This window comes from Staurois parvus, unplaced genomic scaffold, assembly GCF_062004578.1.
Source record: "Staurois parvus isolate SC_StPar_1 unplaced genomic scaffold, SC_StPar_1.0 ptg000957l, whole genome shotgun sequence".
Classification (NCBI taxonomy): domain Eukaryota; kingdom Metazoa; phylum Chordata; class Amphibia; order Anura; family Ranidae; genus Staurois; species Staurois parvus.
In genome coordinates this window covers 122,880-139,838 of record NW_028318753.1, presented here as the reverse complement: position 1 = coordinate 139,838, position 16,959 = coordinate 122,880, and the positions used below count along the sequence as shown (strand labels likewise).

The window sequence follows — 16,959 nt, the reverse complement described above, 5'->3', positions numbered from 1 at the left end:
TTTATTATGGGGCTCCATGAACTGTAGTTATGCCTCTGTACCTAACGTATTTTGGGGCCAAGAAGTGAGGGAAAATATAATCAACTGGGGACACAGACAGAAAGAAGATGATGTTTTTACCTATCTCCAGTCTCCTCAAACCTAGAAAAAAAGCATTGACTGAAGTTCCACTTTACGTTTCCCTACAAGGAAATCCTCAAAGCACTCACTGACCAATCTAAAAAATATGATATCAGTCCTTTAATGTTCACAGCTTGACCCTTTCTTGTACCTTGGCAGGTCAGACAGCACTGCACATCGCTGTCATGCGTCAGAATGTGGCTATTGCTCAAGAGCTGATACGGAATGGTGCCAACCTGTCCTTGCCACGGGCAATTGGAACGTACTTCCAGCTCAAACCCAACTCCTTCTATTATGGTGAGTAAGCACATGTTTTCCCGTTTTTGCCCAAAACTGATATTTCTGTTATAGATTGACAGCAATCCTAAAATCTATATTAACTGTAACAATGAACTTCTTTTATTTGCTCCCTTTTGGTCTATTAAAAAATACCATTTAAAGTGATTTGTTATATCTGTATCCCTGTGTTGAGTTTCTGAGTCTGCACACCTGCTGTGCCCAATATGGTCTCCTACCATTCCTGATGGATGTTTATTTTCTTTATTATATTACATTATTTATAATATTTAGATTCTGTAGAATGAAACAGGAGGAGCGGGACCAGGGGTGGACTGACCATTTGGAAACTCGGGGACTGCCCGAGGGCCCGGGGTCAGTAGGGGGCCCCATGAGATGCCCCTGGTACCTTTTTCATAGGCTTTTTTGAGTTTGGGCAAGGACACAGGGGCCCCATGATCCCCTATTGCCCGGGGGCCCCATGAGTTGTCAGTCTGCCCCTGAGCGGGACACACAAAGGTGGACGGAACCCCCAAACATCCAGGTGGACAAGAAACTAACTGGGGAATTATGGCAGGGAGGTCTGATACTCCTGTTGGACAGGGGCGGACTGACAACTCATGGGGCCCCCGGGCAATAGGGGATCATGGGACCCCTGTGTCCTTGCCCACACTCAAACCACACCCAAAAAAGCCTATGAAAGGTACCAGGGACATCTCATGGGGCCCCCTACTGACCTCGGGCCCTCGGGCGGTGCCGAGTTCCCCAATGGTCAGTCCGCCCCTGCTGTTGGAGTATTTAGGATATGTAAGATTTGATGGTTTGACATCTTGCACCAATTGCCAACATGCAAAATATCACATTTGGATGGACCGACCTTTTATTTTTCCCATGACCACAGATTCCCCTTAGCTATCTTGCATTTAAAAGTCCTGACAATCTAAAGGCAATTTTTTTTCCTTCAGGCTTTTATTAGTGTGTGTGTGCCTATTATGGAGCCGTTCTTCCTTTTTTACATCTCAGTTCTGCCTCCTCTTTGCGACCATTCGCTGTCTACATGCACACATTTTCAGGGAGGGTTTTCTGATGGTGCCAGCAGTAGGCCACGCCTGTGTAATGTGTGTTGACACTGCCACTTTTAGTCTCCATTGGAAGCTTGTGTGACAAATACAAGAAGAACATTGGAAGACCAGAACAGGGCATTGTCAGACTATGACAGGAAGGACCTGAACAAGAATCTTCATGTCAGGTACACAAGTTATTATTTTAATGAAAATGAACCAAATAATCTCCTTGTGCTGGCAAAAACAGAAAATAAATAAAGACTGCTGCATCCACTACACAATCTAGGTTTTAGTTGTAAGTCCTCCTGCAAACGGGACGTTTTTACAGCGGCTGTTTTTGGCTTTTGACTTTTTTTTTTCTACAGCCAGTAAACCCCCCAGCCAGGGGCGGACTGACCATTTGGAAACTTGGGCACTGCCTGAGGGCCCAGGGTCAGTAGGGGGCCCCATGAGATGCCCCTGGTACCTTTTCCATAGGCTTTTTTGAGTTTGGGCAAGGACACGGGCCCCATGATCCCCTATTGCCTGGGGGCCCCATGAGTTGTCAGTCTGCCCCTGCCCCCAGCATGTTATCCTATGTCTCCATGCACATAGACTGTAATCAACGTTTTTGGCTGAAAACAAAAAAACAGGACTAGTGGGTTTCTAGAGGAGTTTTTTTTAGCTGTAAAAACACTCTAATGCTGAAAAACGTAGCAAAACACAGTAAATCGTGGTAAAACGCCGCAAACTGATGTTTTTCTACTTTTTTAATATACACTTTTTAAAATGTTTTTTTCTATTTTGAGAGTGGAGTACTGGGTTATATCACATGCTTGGTTAAGTTTGCATGTTTTTTGACATGTTTAGGCATCTAGCTTTAATTATGGTCCATGAACACATTTGTCCATCTGTACGAATATACACTCTTCTAGGTTTATTTTTTATATTGAAAGTTGATTATGGTGTTTTGGCACAACCTTATTTGTGATTATCGTTATATTTATTTAGGTTATTGCGTATATTGAGCTCACATTATCAATTTTCTCTGTAATAATATGATTTGATACACAGTAGTTATATTGTATGCACAGCTACACTTTGGATTTTTAAAGAGACAGAGCATAATTTTTTTTAAGTTATTTTAATAAAAATCAGTAGATTTAATATGAATATATTATAAGTCTGTAGATAATAATAATAATAATATATATAATATAAATATGTTATCATATTAAAAATTACAAATATAAAAAAATTAAATTACATGAATATTAAAGCTTATGTAGTGCCCTCCTAGTTAGCCAGAGGAAGCTAGCTAATAATTTTTTTATGTAGGAGGCTGCGTAGCAGCTAGGAAAAATAGTCAGAGGGGGTCAAATTTGGGTCAGGGCTGAGAGGCTCTGCAGATTAGTTCCCTGATACCTTCCCCTGATCTAGAGATTTGGAGAAGTCTCTAGAACTCAGTGGGTGGGGGTGAGGAGGAGCTGGTCTGCACTCTTAAGGGATTCTGACCAATCCCCAGGCAGGAGGCTTGGCATGGGGTCAGGACAGTCCTTAAAAAGTGATTGAGCCTACTCAGAGGCAGGATAGTTCAGGTGGAAGATGGAGTGAGCAGAATGGAGTGTGGAGCCTGGGAGGGGGTCCAGGAGAGGGGCCTACCTAGAAGCAGAGGAGCTGGAAGGGAGGATTTCTCAGTCTCACCGCCCCCTGAGAGAGGACAGCCTGTGAAGTAGGGAAGGAGCCAGCCCAGCGTAAGGCCTGAAGGCAGCCAACAACCCACATGTTTGCAGGAGAGGACTGAGTGAGTAATCCCACACCCCCTGGGCAGGATAAACTTAATAGGGCATTCGGGTAGTAAACCTGACTACCCATCTGGGACAGCTGATCCTAAAGTGCTAGATTCTGGGTCCCATTGCCTGGGGATTCCCTCAGGCAGCTGAGTTAAGAGGAGATTTCATCTGGGGTCTGAGTTGGTACACCAGGAGAGGCTGGATAACTCTTCAAAGAAGAGAAACCCTTCCAAGCACTTGTACATAGTTCTAGGAAGATGTCCTCAGTTTAACAGTTCCCTGGGCATCCCATGTATCTCTCAACCCCATCAGAGTTATCAATTCCCCTAATAAAACATAAAAACAATTTCAAGGACTTTTTACTGTCTCTGGAGTGCAAGGGTGGAAGGAAATGCATGTTGCCTGGCTGTGCAGGACTATACGGGGACACCAAGCTTTAGCAGCTATAGGAGGCTAGGTTTACATATACTTTTTTAGACCCTTTTTAAGACAAAGCATCAGAAGTAAAGAGTTCTTTATTATTATTTGACAGGAGAACACGTTCTTTCCTTTGCTGCCTGCGTGGGGAACGCAGAGCTGGTCCGAGTCTTACTGCAACACGGAGCCGATGCAGAGGCCAAAGATTCCCATGGTGAGGTTTATTACCCTGCTGTACAAATTATTTTATTTTGTCACTACTTATACATCTGTCCGTTCCAGGGGCAGACTGACACCTCATGAGGCCCCCGGGCAATAGGAGATCATGGGACCCTCTGTGTCCCCAGCCCACACTCAAGCCACTCCCACACAAAGCCCCTTCACATAAACCAGTCTATATATACTTATTGGGATTTTTTTTTTATCAGAGACATGTAGCAGAATAAATCTTGACCTAAATTTATGAAGAAATTTAATTTTTTACATTTCTTTATTGGATATGCTTTATAGCAGAAAGTAGAACTTTTTTTTTCAAACTTCTCAGTAAATAGAGTCCACCTGTGTGTAATTTGATCTCAGTATAAATACAGTTGTTCTGTGAAGCCCTCAGAAGTTTGTTAGAGAACATTAGTGAACAAACAGCATCATGAAGGCCAAGGAACACACCAGACAGGTCAGGGATAAAGTTGTGGATACATTTAAAGCAGGGTTAGGTTATAAAAAAATATCCCAAGCTTTGAACATCTCACGCAGCACTGTTTAATCCATCATCCGAACATGGAAAGAGTATGGCACAACTGCAAACCTACCAAGACATGGCCGTCCACCTAAACTGACAGGCTGGGCAAGGAGAACATTAATCAGAGAAGCAGCCAAGAGGCCCATGGTAATTCTGGAGGAGCTGCAGAGATCCACAGCTCTGTTCTTAGGTCCTCAACCACTTGAGTCTCAAAAATAGCACCAGAAATCAGCAGTTCTCTCAGGTTCCAGCTGGGGGTGCAGCCAAGAACCAGCAGGAGCTTAAACAATTGGTTCCTGAGATTCTGGTCTTGCTATGAAGTGCTCCATAGGAGTGCTTATAGCAGATCGATGTACATACAATGTTTCCGCAAGGTGCTTGTATTGGAAGTCATGTGACATTTTGAATGATGTCACAACATTTCTTTTGAGTACAGAAGCTTGGACGGAGCTGTTACAGGGCTTCCTTGCAGTAGCAGATCACAGCTACAGTGATCTATTGCTGGCTGATTGCAGCTGCATAGAGGGCCTAGATCAGGTCTCCACTGACCAGACCCCCACCATGAAGAAAGAAAAGTGCACATATGTGCCAGAGGGCTCTCCCGGGATCTGAAGCCCTGCAACACATCTGTTAACATGCAAAAGGTCGGCAACGTAATTCATGTCTAGACACACTCTAAGTTACCAAAAAAAAAGATAAAAACAAGAAAATTTGATAGATGGTAGGGGGCGGGGGGTGGCAGGGAAAAATGAATGATGATTTTGGTGAAGGTCCTCTTAAAAAAATATATATTTGTACCGCTTATTACTCAATCCTACTTCTCTGATTTTTCTCCCTCTCTTGCAGGAAACACCGTCCTCCACATTCTGGCCTTACAACCCAACAAAATGTCTGCCTGTCAGATCTATGACCTCATCTTGGGCCATCACAAGGAGCAGTTTGGGCCCGGTTTAGAAGAGATTACCAACAATGATGGGCTGACCCCGCTGAAGATGGCGGCAGTAGAAGGTAACACCGTGGTATGTATATGGAAAGATCCATCCTCCATAGGAGAGGCATCCATTGTTATTGTAATATCAGGTCGCTTGGCAAGAAGTCAAAGTGGCCAAATTAATCCATAGTCATGGGTCAACAGTAAAGTATAACCCTGATGGGGGGAAATGTAAAGCAGGGTAAGAGTGCAGAGGACCTCAAAGAACAAAATTGGAAACATTATGGTATTTCTAGTCTCGGTTCCCACTACTGTGACCTGAAAATCCAGCAACTTACAGTGCGACTTTGCCATGCGACTTCCTGGCGACTTGAGGGCTACTTTGATATGACTTTGAAATGACTTTCAGGGAATGCCTGACTAATCTTCCTGTAATGCCGGATCTAAATCACATAAATGTAGATGAGGATCCGACTTGGAGGCAACTTCCATTAACCTCTTCCCATCCGGCCCATTGCCAATAAACGGCCAAAAACAGATCGCTGTATGGGACTTCTGTGTGAGGTCCCGATTCATGTGATCACTGATTGGCCATTCAGTGATCACATGAACAGTAGTAAACAAGATGTCATTTGCTGACATCATTGCTTACTACTTGTGAAATCTGTGAATGATCACAGAGGTCACATGGTACAAGGCTATTCACAACAGCCTTGTACCATGTGACAAGGTGTGACCAATCACAGCTCTCACAGTATTTCTCAATGGCTGCAGGAATGCAGCCAGAGAGAAGGAGAAATTATTGTTTTTACAGCCATTGCGAGTGTAAAAGCAATCGGTGTAAAAAAAGAAAAAAAAATCTTCATAAACCCCCACAAGTAGTACAGTGTCACTATGGTGACACTGTAATGCTAGGGTGACAGTATTTAAAAAAAAAAAAAACAAATAATATAAAAAAATTAAATAAAAATGTAAAAGAAAAGTTTGAAAAATTATAATTTTTGATTATAAATTAATTTGGGTTATTTTTTTTTTTTTACTAAAAAGATAACGGAATACATTTTGGCCAAGATTTATGAAGAAAGATTATTTATTTGAAACATTTTATAAGAAAAACACTTTTTTTTCAAACATTTTGGACTTTTTCATTTATATAGCAAAAAAAAATAAAAATAATCCTAGTGGTGAATAAATACCACCAAAATAAAGTTTTATCTGTCTCGAAAAAATGCTAAAAAATTCATATGGGTACAGTGTTGCGTGACCGCGCAATTGTCATTCAAAGTGTGATAGCATTGAAAGATGAAAATTGTCCTGGACTGGAAGGGGATAAAAGTGTCTGGACTTGAAGTGGTTAAGAAGGAAAAAAAAAATCTTTTTAGTGAACGGACTATACTAAAGTGAAGCGTGGGTGGCAGCATTAGTACACTGAGTGCTTTCTGCATTGTTTTGTTTAAAGCGGAACTACACTGTATCTGAGCACCGCAAACCAAAAGCGCTATTTAATTCACTTTTAATATTCAAAGCAAACTCCCCCATCCATCCATGTCTCCATGCTTTATTTTGCTGAGAAATCACTTAGTAAAACACCCCCTGGCATTTCTGGCAGTGGCCATCTTGAGTAAGGGCAGATGATTCATGTAGCATTTTACTTCCTGGAATCCATCTGCCCTTAGCTCAGGCATTAGCTGAGCTGAGAGCCCTCCCTCCACTCCTGAAGACATAATTTTGCCTAGGCATGGAAACTAGGATGTAAGTAAAGAAATGTAAAAAAAAAAAAGAAAACAGTTTAAAACAAGTAAATATACTTTCCTATCTATTTACTAATGCTGGCTTCATAAAGATTCAAAATAGTCAACGTTTATTGATATAGTGAAGTTCCACTTTAATGATCCTGACTTTGTATTGGTCTCTCTAGATGTTCCAGCACATTGTACAGAAGAGGAGACAACTGCAATGGACATTTGGTCCCATTAGCTGCTATCTTTATGACCTGACGGAGATCGATGTATGTGGGGATCCCAGGTCTGTATTGGATCTGGTGGTCTCTGCAAAAAAAAGAGAGGTATGGAAATATGTACGCATTCATGAGCGATCCCTTTTCAATTACTGCACACCCACATGTGGAAGAAAAATATATTTGAAATATATTTTAAAAATATTCTTCCCAAATATATTGACATATATTTGAAATGCTACAATTTTGGCCGTATTCAATATATTTCAATATAAAAAAAAAATATATATATATATATATTATTCAGGATTTATATAGCGCCAACAGTTTGCGCAGCGTTTTACAATATAAAGGAGACCGTGCAATTACAATACATTTCAGTACAGAAAGAATAGGAGGGTCCTGGAGCTTACAATCTAAAGGAAGGGGGAGGTGATACAAAAGGTGATAGCTGTGGGGGATGATCTTGTGGAGGTAATTCAAGTACAGTTCTTAGGTGGAGGTGGGGTAGGCTTTCCTGAATAAGTGAGTTTTCAAAGATCGCCTAAAAGCAGACAGGGTGGGGGCTGACCGGACATACTGTGGTAGGAAGATCCAGAGGATGAGAAGTCCTGGAGGCGAACGTGAGAGGAGGTGATGAGGGAGCTAGAGAGGAAGATATCATGGGAGGAGCAGAATGGGCGATTTGGGCGATATCTGAGGATGAGGTTGGCAATGTAGCTAGGGGCAGTGTTGTGGATGACTTTGTAAGCTGTAGTTAGTATTTTGAATTGTATACGTTGGGTTACTGGAAGCCAGTGAAGGGATTGGCAGAGAGGGGCAGCAGCCACTGATCAGTTGGTAAGGTGTATGAGTCTAGCAGCAGCATTCATAATAGACTGAAGGGGGGATAGCCTGTGTAACGGTAGACCAGTGAGGAGGGAGTTGCCGTAATCGAGGCGGGATAAAACCAAGGTGTGGATAAGTTGTTTTGTGGTGTCATTGGTCAGGAAGGGGCGGATTTTGGAAATGTTCTAGAGGTTGAGGCAGCAGGATTTAGCCAGTGAGTGGATGTGGGGCCCAAAGGAGAGGTCAAAGTCTAGGATTTCGCCTAGCACCCTGGCATGAGGGGAAGGGCTAATGGTTGTGCTGTTGATCTTAATGGTAAAGTTGTGAGTGGGGGATCGGGAGGGAGGAAATATTACAAGCTCAGTTTTGGAAAGATTGAGGTTAAGGTAGTGGTGTGACATCCATGCTGATATGTCGCTTAGTAGATTTGCGATATGTGAGGAGATTGAGGGGGTAAGCTGGGGAGTGGAGAGATAGATCTTGGTGTCATCAGCATAGAAGTGGTATTGGAAGCCATGGGAGGTTATCAGTTGGCCCAGGGAGGAGGTGTAGAGAGAGAAAAGGAGAGGCCCAAGGACAGAACCTTGGTGTACCCAACAGAAAGAGGGAGAGGAGCGGAGGAGGAGGAGATGTATGCTACACTGAAAGTGCGCTGAGAAAGGTAAGAGGAGAACCAGGAGAGAGCGGAGTCACGGAGGCAAATGGAGTGAAGTTTACTGAGGAGGAGCAGGTGGTCGACTGTGTCGAAGGCAACAGAAAGGTCAAGGAGTATGAGTATGGAGTAATGGCCATTGGTTTTAGCAGTTAGTAGGTCATTAGTGAGTTTTAGTAGGGCAGTTTCTGTGGAATGTTGTGGGCGGAAGCTAGACTGTCGGGGATCAAGAAGGTTGTTGTCGGTGAGGTAGCAGTTCATACGGTTGTGAACAAGGTGCTCGAGAAGCTTGGAGGCAAATGGGAGCAGAGAGATGGGTTTTAAGTTATTCAAACAGGTGGGGTCCAGCGAGGGTTTTTTGAGTATGGGGGTAACCAGTGCATGTTTGAGTGGGGAGGGAAAGGTGCCCATGGAGAGTGAGAGGTTGAAGATGTGGGTTAGAGAGTTTAGGATAGAGCAGGAAGGAGGCTTCAACAGTCGTGAGTGGACAGGGTCTAGGGGACAGGTGGTGAAGTGGGCCTTGGAAAGGAGTTGGGTAACTTCCTCGGTGGTAACAGGGTCGAAGGAGGAGAGTGTTGAGTGTGGTGTTGGGCCTGGTATGTTGGTTGAAGGAAGAAGCTTGACACTGGAGATCTCATCACGAATTGTGTCGATCTTCTTCTTGAAATGACTGGCAATCTCCTGTCCAGTATGTAAGTTGGTAGGTGGAGGCAGTGGGGGGTGGAGTAAGGAATTAAGGGTAGAAAAGAGTTGACGAGGATTGGATGAGAGGATCTTGTTGAGAATATTGTAGTAGGTTTGCTTAGCATCGTGGAGGCCGGAGTTGTATTTGAGAAGAGCGGATTTGTAGAGGGTCAAGTCTTTCAGGGATTTAGTTTTATGCCATGCTCACTCAAGAGTGCTGTTGCGTCTCTTGAGACTTCTGGTGTCATCTGTTTGCCAGGATTGTGATAGGCGAGGCCTGGTTCTGCGTGTAGAGAGAGGAGCAAAAGCATCCAGGGAAGATGATAGATAGTAGTTGTAGGCAGATGTGGCCAGTTCTGGGCAGGACAGGGGTGCAATATTATCACAGAGGCACTCAGTAGCAGAGTGAAGAAGGTCAGCGCTGAGTTGGTAGAGGTTTCTACAGGTAACGGGTTGCTGGTTGGATGCATGGGAGGTAGGAGGCAGGGAGAGTGTGAAGCTGATAAAGTTGTGATCAGAGAGAGGAAAAGGGGTGTTACAGAGGTTACAGGGAGTGCATAAGTGGGAGAATACAAGGTCGAGGGTGTTGCCATTGGAGTGGGTGGTGGATTGTGACCATTGTGTTAGGTTAAAAGAGGAAGTTAGGTTGAGTAGTTGAGAGGTGGCAGGGGTGTGAACATTGACTAGGATGTTAAAGTCACCGAGGATGATGGCAGGCACCTCAGAGGAGAGAAAGTATGGCAGTCATGCTGAAAAGTCATCAAGAAAGTGTGAAACTGGGCCCAGGGGCCGGTAGATGACTGTGATCTCAGACAAACAGGAGAAAAGAGACGAATACAGTGCACTTCAAAAGAGCAGAGGGACAGAGAGGGAGGTGTAGGAAAAACCTGGAACATGCTTTGTGGGGAAAAGGGAATTCCGACTCCTCCCCCTTTTCATCCACTCGGTCTGGGCGAGTGAGTCCAGAGGAGGCCCCCATGGGAGAGTGCAGCTGAGGAGACAGAGTCGGAATCCTGAAGCCAGGTTTCAGCAATAGCAAGTAGGTTGAGTGAGTGGGAGAGGAAGAGGTCAATGATAGTAGCAAGTTTGTTAGAGGCTGAGCGGGCATTCCAGAGGGCACATAGTGGGGAGGGGCCGGCACATGGAAGCGGCTGTGGCCAGAGAGGGGAGACTGCTGCTTCTGTGGGTTGGAGTTTGATGGTGGAGGGCCAGGGTTTGGAGCGATGTCTCCAGAAGTTAGTAGTAGTAGGAGGGTGAGGGAGGTGAGGTGGGAGCGGGATTTATATGAGGGCAAATGCCGCAGTGATTTTGTAGCGGTGACATTATGTGGACCAAGAGAGACCAGGGGATAAGTGTAATGATATTGAGAGGGCAGAAGTGAGGGTGATATGTACAGGTTGTGTGGTGGGGAGGGGGGGGGGGGGGTAAACAAGAGAGAGTTTGAGAAGAGAGGGAATTATAGCAACAAAGAGAGTTAGCAAGAGCATGCTGGAGAGAGGAGAGATAACAAAGGTAGGCTGAGGGAAAGAGGTAAGAGAGGGAAGAGCACTTACAGACTACTTGGGGTGGAGCACTAATGTTTGTACTTGCCTTAGTCAAAGTGCCGTGTTTAAAGTGCCATGTACTTAGCGCTGTAATGACACTTTGCGCAGGGAATGCCAGCCTGTCCCCTCGCCAGCCGTCCCAAGGACTGTACTGTTGAAATATACTGTTGAAATGCGTTTTCTATATATTACAAACTATATATGAAAAATATTTTTAAAAATATTTTGTTTTAAATATATTGTTCAGATTTTTAAAAAAAAATTTAAAAAAGCCATTTTAACATATATTTTTAGATAAATTTGTAAATCCATTCCAAAAATGTAGATTTGTATTTTTAAAGACATACAATATATTTGAAAATTTATTTTTAAAAATATTTTTCATGTATTTTGTAAAAAAAAATGCATTTCAACATACAGTGTATGTATATGTGTGTGTGTGTGTGTGTATGTATGTGTATATGTATATGTGTATATATATATATATATATATATATATATATATATGAGTATAAATATATATATATATTTAAATATATTGAATATGGCCAAAATTGTAGTATTTCAAAAATATGCCAATATATTTGGACAGAATATTTATAAAATATATTTCAAATGTGCACAGCTTCTTGAAGTATATCTAAAAATGTTTTTTTTTAGTTTTGGATTAGAACATCTTTCATGCTTTTACAGCTATCTAGCACAGGGTTTCTCAACCAGGGTCCCCTGGAAGCCTAGGGTTCCTAGGGGTTCCATGAGCAATTTCTGTCTCTCAGATAAGTTCCTACAGACACCGTTGATCTTAAGGAGGTAATGCTTCCCAATGACCACAAGTATTAGAAGCATTCTTCCCACTGACCATCACACTAATGTATCATGAGTTGTAGATATAGTCATTTTTAGCCGGGGTTCCTTGAGACCAGAAAGTGATTTCAAGGGTTCTTCTGTGTTGAAAAGGTGGAGAAAGGCTGATTTAGGGGCTCCGTTAGAGAGGGGATATCTTCAACAGGGATAAAGAGCAAAGAAGGTCTGGTGGGGGTTCTAGTCTCCTCCTTCTTTACTAAAGGAAAGCATTTTTATTTCTGTCTGTGTTGCTTTTGTTCCTGTTTGGCAAAAAGTCAGTAGGACAGGAAACGAGAGAAAATCTCAACATAGCAAAAAAAAAAAAAACAAGCTGGGTTCTAACCCTTCATGCCTCTGTCCAAAACTAGGAAAATACAATTTGTGTACTTATCATAAAATTTTCTGTGAGTCTATTAAGGGATACAGGAATTTAGTAATAGCCAGGTAATACTGAGGCCTATAGGAGGTTGGAGAGTTGGGACACTAAAGCCGGCCATACATGGGTCAAGTTCCGAAAGAATTCAAAGTATTTTCGTTCGAATTGCACACCATTAGTGGGTCACAGAAACAGCCAATTTTCGTGTGACCATCGAATTTGAGTAATTGGGCACGTTGGAATTTTTTTGAAAAACGAACGAATTTCTAATCAATGATGGGAGAATTGTGCGGGAAATATAAACAAAAGAGAAGTGAGCGTGAGCTGTGACCCGGAAAGAAAAGAAAATTATTGGCCACGGAAATTCTTCTCTGTAGCAACATGAGGGGAAATTAAAGGCTGGTTGGTTGAATTTCGAAATCAATGGTGGCACCATCGGGTTAAAAAACACACAAAATTCCCATTTTCTAAAGAAAATTCGTTAGGAGTTCAACCCATGTATGGCCAGCATAAGAAAAAGAAAAAATTGTAAGCCAACTCCCATATATACTCTTCCTAGACCCAGCATCTCTCCGTTTTGTGCCAATGCAGTGCACAAGGCCAAAAGAAAACACAGAGGGTTGGGACCCATGTCTCTCAATGGATTTAAAAGGATTTAAAAAACAGATCTGAAAGTGGTTGTGAAGGCTGGAGGTTTTTACCCCCCCCAGCCTTCTCCCCCAATCCTTATCTGAGCCCCCTCCAATCCAGTGACGTTCTCGACATCTTCTGCTGTTTGGGGACTCTTCTGCCTCATTGGCTGAGGTGGCAGTGGGAGCCTATTGGCTGATGTCAATCACAGCCAGTGAGCCAATGAGGAGAGGGGGGGGGTGGATGCATAGAGCAACGGCTCAGGGACAAGCACGCAGGGGGAGGAGCCAGGAGAGCTGGTGGGGACCCAAAAAGAAGAGGATCAGGGCTGCTCTGTCGTTGCACAGAGAAGGTAAATATAGACGTGTTTGTTATTTGTTTTTTTTTTAAGAACTGAAGCCTAATGCCAGCCATACATGGGTCGAAATTCGACCGATTTTGCGTCCGAAAATCAGACCTAAGAATAATTGTCTGATTTTCGCTCTGTTAGTGGGTCAATGGCACTGGCCGATCTTGTGGTTCCTCCCCTTTTCGGTGATAGGGCATGTTGGAAAATTCGTGAAAAACAGCCGATTTTTGACTCAATGCTGGTCAAATCGTACGATCGTTTTTCCAAAAAGAATATGCGCACGAGCCATGACCTGGAAGGAACAGAAGTTTCGCCTGTCTTATGGGGTGAACTTTGACTTGGTCGGTCGATTTTCTAAATCATTGATGGCACCATCGGCTTACCGAGCGAACAATGTTTTCGATTTTCGGATAAACAATTGTTCGGAATTCAACCCATGTATGGCCTGGATTAGTGTCACTTTAAATTAAGTGTAAAACTTTTCACCATTGTCCATTTATGGACACAGGGATTTCATAACAGTTGGGGCGTCCAAAAGTAGTCCACCTGAGGAGTGGCAATAGCCACAAAGAAACCCAAAAGGAAGTTGGGAACCCATCCTATTGCAGAGTAATCTGAATATCGAATGGCTGAACTAAGGCTAGATGTTGTGAATCCCTCACCCAGACAGGGGCAACTGCCATAACCTAGAGGAGAGCACTAAGGGTCAACCTTCTCCTCCAGACCAGGACACTTAAAAAAACACCCCTTATAGGGTAGGCATTCACCTGAAAGAACATTGGACCTAAATATGCAAGAGAGTGGAGGGCCAACCTACAATTCCACCAAAAGATAAAAACTGAAGGAATAAAATACTACCTGAACAGAAGGAAATCAGACCAACAACTAGAAGCAGTCAACATTAACTATTCATTGGGCCAAATCCAAGGAAAAAACATGTCTCTGGAGGCAAGTGTGAATGACAAGCAAGCAGGGGCGGCCTGACAACTCATAGGGCCCACGGGCAATAGGGGATCATGAGACCCCTGTGTCCTTGCCCAAACTCAAAGAAGCCTATGAAAAAAGTACCAGGGGCATCTCATGGGGCTCCCTACTGGCCCCTGGGCAGTGCCTGAGTTTCCAAATGGTCAGTCCGTCCCTGCAAGCAAGTTGAAAAGAGAAGGCCAGTTGGTCAACTGAAAAAGGTCCAAGCTTAGCACTCTTAACCTTTTACTGTTTGCCAGTGTCCTGACCTCCTACAGGCAGCAGTATAACCTCATTGTTACTGAACTTCCGCGTCCCTCAACGAACGATGGAGAAAGACGCTGTTATCTTTACATACACTTCAACTCCATCCCCCCTCCTATCCTTAACTCTTAATCTAAGCATTAAGCTCACCCCTTAACTTTTACCCTGATTAAATTCCTCATTGTTTCTATTGCTGATTTAGAAAGTGAGTGCCATGATTTTAGGTCTTCTTGACTGAATACTTTATCTTTTCATAGGCTCGTCGGATTTTGGATCTCTCCCCAGTGCAGGAGTTGGTCAACAGAAAATGGCAGAGGTTTGGTCGGCCATATTTCTGGACATTGGCCTTTATCTACATCCTTTACATGATCATTGTCTCTCTTGCCTGTGCCAACCGCCCCCTTAAACCAAGAACAGAGAACGCAACTAATGCAAGGGACATCATCTTACTGGTCCAAAAATCCCTAAATGTAAGCACCTTAACCATTTTTCTATCAGGGCTTTTTTTTTACTTTTTCACACACAAAATATACACAAAATTACTTTAACCACCTTCCGCCCGCCCTATAGTACAAAGACGGGCGCAAGGTGGTTCTCTCGTTCTGATAGGACGTCATATGATGTCCTACCATTCTCACTGTGCATGCGCGGCTCAGGGAGCGCACAGCGCGGTGATCGACGGTCCGCTGTGTCCCTAGGACACAGCGGATCACGGAAAGAGCTGAAGATGTCGGCTCGGTCATGTGATCAGCTGTGTCCAATCACAGCTGATCACATGTAAACACGGAAATGCTGATTATCGGCATTTCTCTCCTCTCGAGGTGTCACGCTGACAGCTCAAGAGGAGAGGAGAGCCGGTAATCGGCTTTCCGCGGAGGGGACATGTACACTGATCATCAGGGCACTGATGATCAGTGTGCCCTGATGATCAGTGTGGCCCCAGAAGTGCCACCTGTCAGTGCCCATCAGTGCCAGTGCCCATCAGTGCCACGTGCCAGTGCCCATCCGTGCCACATATCAGTGCATACCAGTGCACATCAATGCCACATATCAATGCATACCAGTGCACATCAATGCCACATATCGGTGCCCATCTGAGCTGCCTTTCAATGTCACCCGTCAGTGCCACCTATCAATGCCAATCAGTGCCACCTATCAGTGCCAGTCAGTGTTGCCTATCAGTGCCAGTCAGTGCCACATGTCAGTGCCAGTTAGTGCCGCCTATCAGTGCCAGTCGTGCCGCCTATCAGTGCCAGTCAGTGCTGCCTATCAGTGCCATATATCAGTGTCATGTATCAGTGTCATGTATCAGTGCTGCCTTTCAGTGCCCATCAGTGATGCCTGTCAATGTCCATCAGTGCAACCTACCAGTGCCTCCTCATCAGTGCCCATCAGTGTCACCTATCAGTGCCCATCACTGCAGCCTCATTAGCGCACATCAGTGAAGGAGAAAAATCATTTATTTACAAAATTGTATAACAAAAACTAAGAAAAAACATTTTTTTTTTCAAAATTTTCAGTGGTTTTTGGTTTGTTTAAGAAAAAATAAAAATCCCAGAGGTGATTAAATACCACCAAAAGAAAGCTCTATCTGTCTCAAAAAAATTATAAAAATTTCATATGGGTACAATGTTGCATGACCGCGCAATTGTCATTCAAAGTGTGACAGCGCTGAAAGCTGGAAATTGGCCTGGACAGGAAGGGGGTATAAGTGCCCTGTAGGCTAGCGTTTAAACCGCCAAACAAATGAATATATTCTGAAAGCAGAGACAATGGAGAGTAAATTAGTGGCAGTTACAATTGTTTATGTTGAAAAATATTTGACCATCTGTTAATCAAATTCATTCTTTTTAAAGAAAAATACACTAATAGGAATTTTAGGGAAAAAAACACAATATTATACATGATTTTTTTTTTTGTAAAATATAAAATATGGGGTTGTGTAGAGTAAATAGATACCAAACAAGTCAAGCTTTAAAATTACATGCATCTGTAAAATTGCAAAAAAATCTATGGTACCCAAAATTCTCCATAGGAAATGCTTTAAAGACCTTGAGCCGTCATGCACACTTGACGTTTTGATAATGCTGGCAACGTTAGCTGTGTAAAAAATATTTTAAAAACTTTTCGTGCCCCTACTAGAAAAGATGGGACTATTGGGACAGCAGCACACACCCGGCTATACCAGTAGCAAAAAAAACAACAAACAGAAAATTGATGTTGCGCTAATCACAATAATGCCACAGACATTCCAAAACAAATAATGAGATGATAATAGATAATACACCATAACATAATCCGTAAATGGAAGTAATATGGGAGTGAAGGGAAAGGTGAAATAATAAAGGTCCAAAATGAGGACCAAAAGGTGTAACCGACAATAAACCGTGACCGTGGGTAAAACTCACGGAATGATCAGGAAAAAATAAAATATTTACTAAATCACAGTAATAGTGGGACATAGGAGTCCGTCATAACATAAATGAAATAACGTGAATACAACTGATGAGAAAGTGGAGCAGAATGTGAAAAATACAAAATGAAGTGCTT

General features: G+C 43.1%; 1 protein-coding gene and 1 long non-coding RNA gene across 3 annotated transcripts in view; one reads left to right on the top strand and one right to left on the bottom strand.

Moving 5' to 3' along the window:
• The window catches only part of LOC149441700 (transient receptor potential cation channel subfamily V member 5-like), a 66,787-nt gene that overhangs the window by 20,921 nt on the left and 28,907 nt on the right, over positions 1 to 16,959 (top strand). Inside the window, exons 4-8 of the mRNA XM_089657024.1 lie at positions 280 to 417; positions 3,765 to 3,863; positions 5,235 to 5,407; positions 7,238 to 7,384; positions 14,667 to 14,879. Coding sequence (XP_089513150.1) covers positions 280 to 417; positions 3,765 to 3,863; positions 5,235 to 5,407; positions 7,238 to 7,384; positions 14,667 to 14,879 — 770 coding nt within the window. The remainder of the gene's footprint in view (positions 1 to 279; positions 418 to 3,764; positions 3,864 to 5,234; positions 5,408 to 7,237; positions 7,385 to 14,666; positions 14,880 to 16,959) is intronic.
• The window catches only part of LOC149441698 (uncharacterized), a 96,106-nt gene continuing 86,306 nt past the window's right edge, over positions 7,160 to 16,959 (bottom strand). For both annotated transcript variants that reach the window (XR_016307305.1, XR_016307306.1), the window contains one exon: positions 7,160 to 7,367. This is a non-coding gene — a long non-coding RNA (uncharacterized LOC149441698). The remainder of the gene's footprint in view (positions 7,368 to 16,959) is intronic.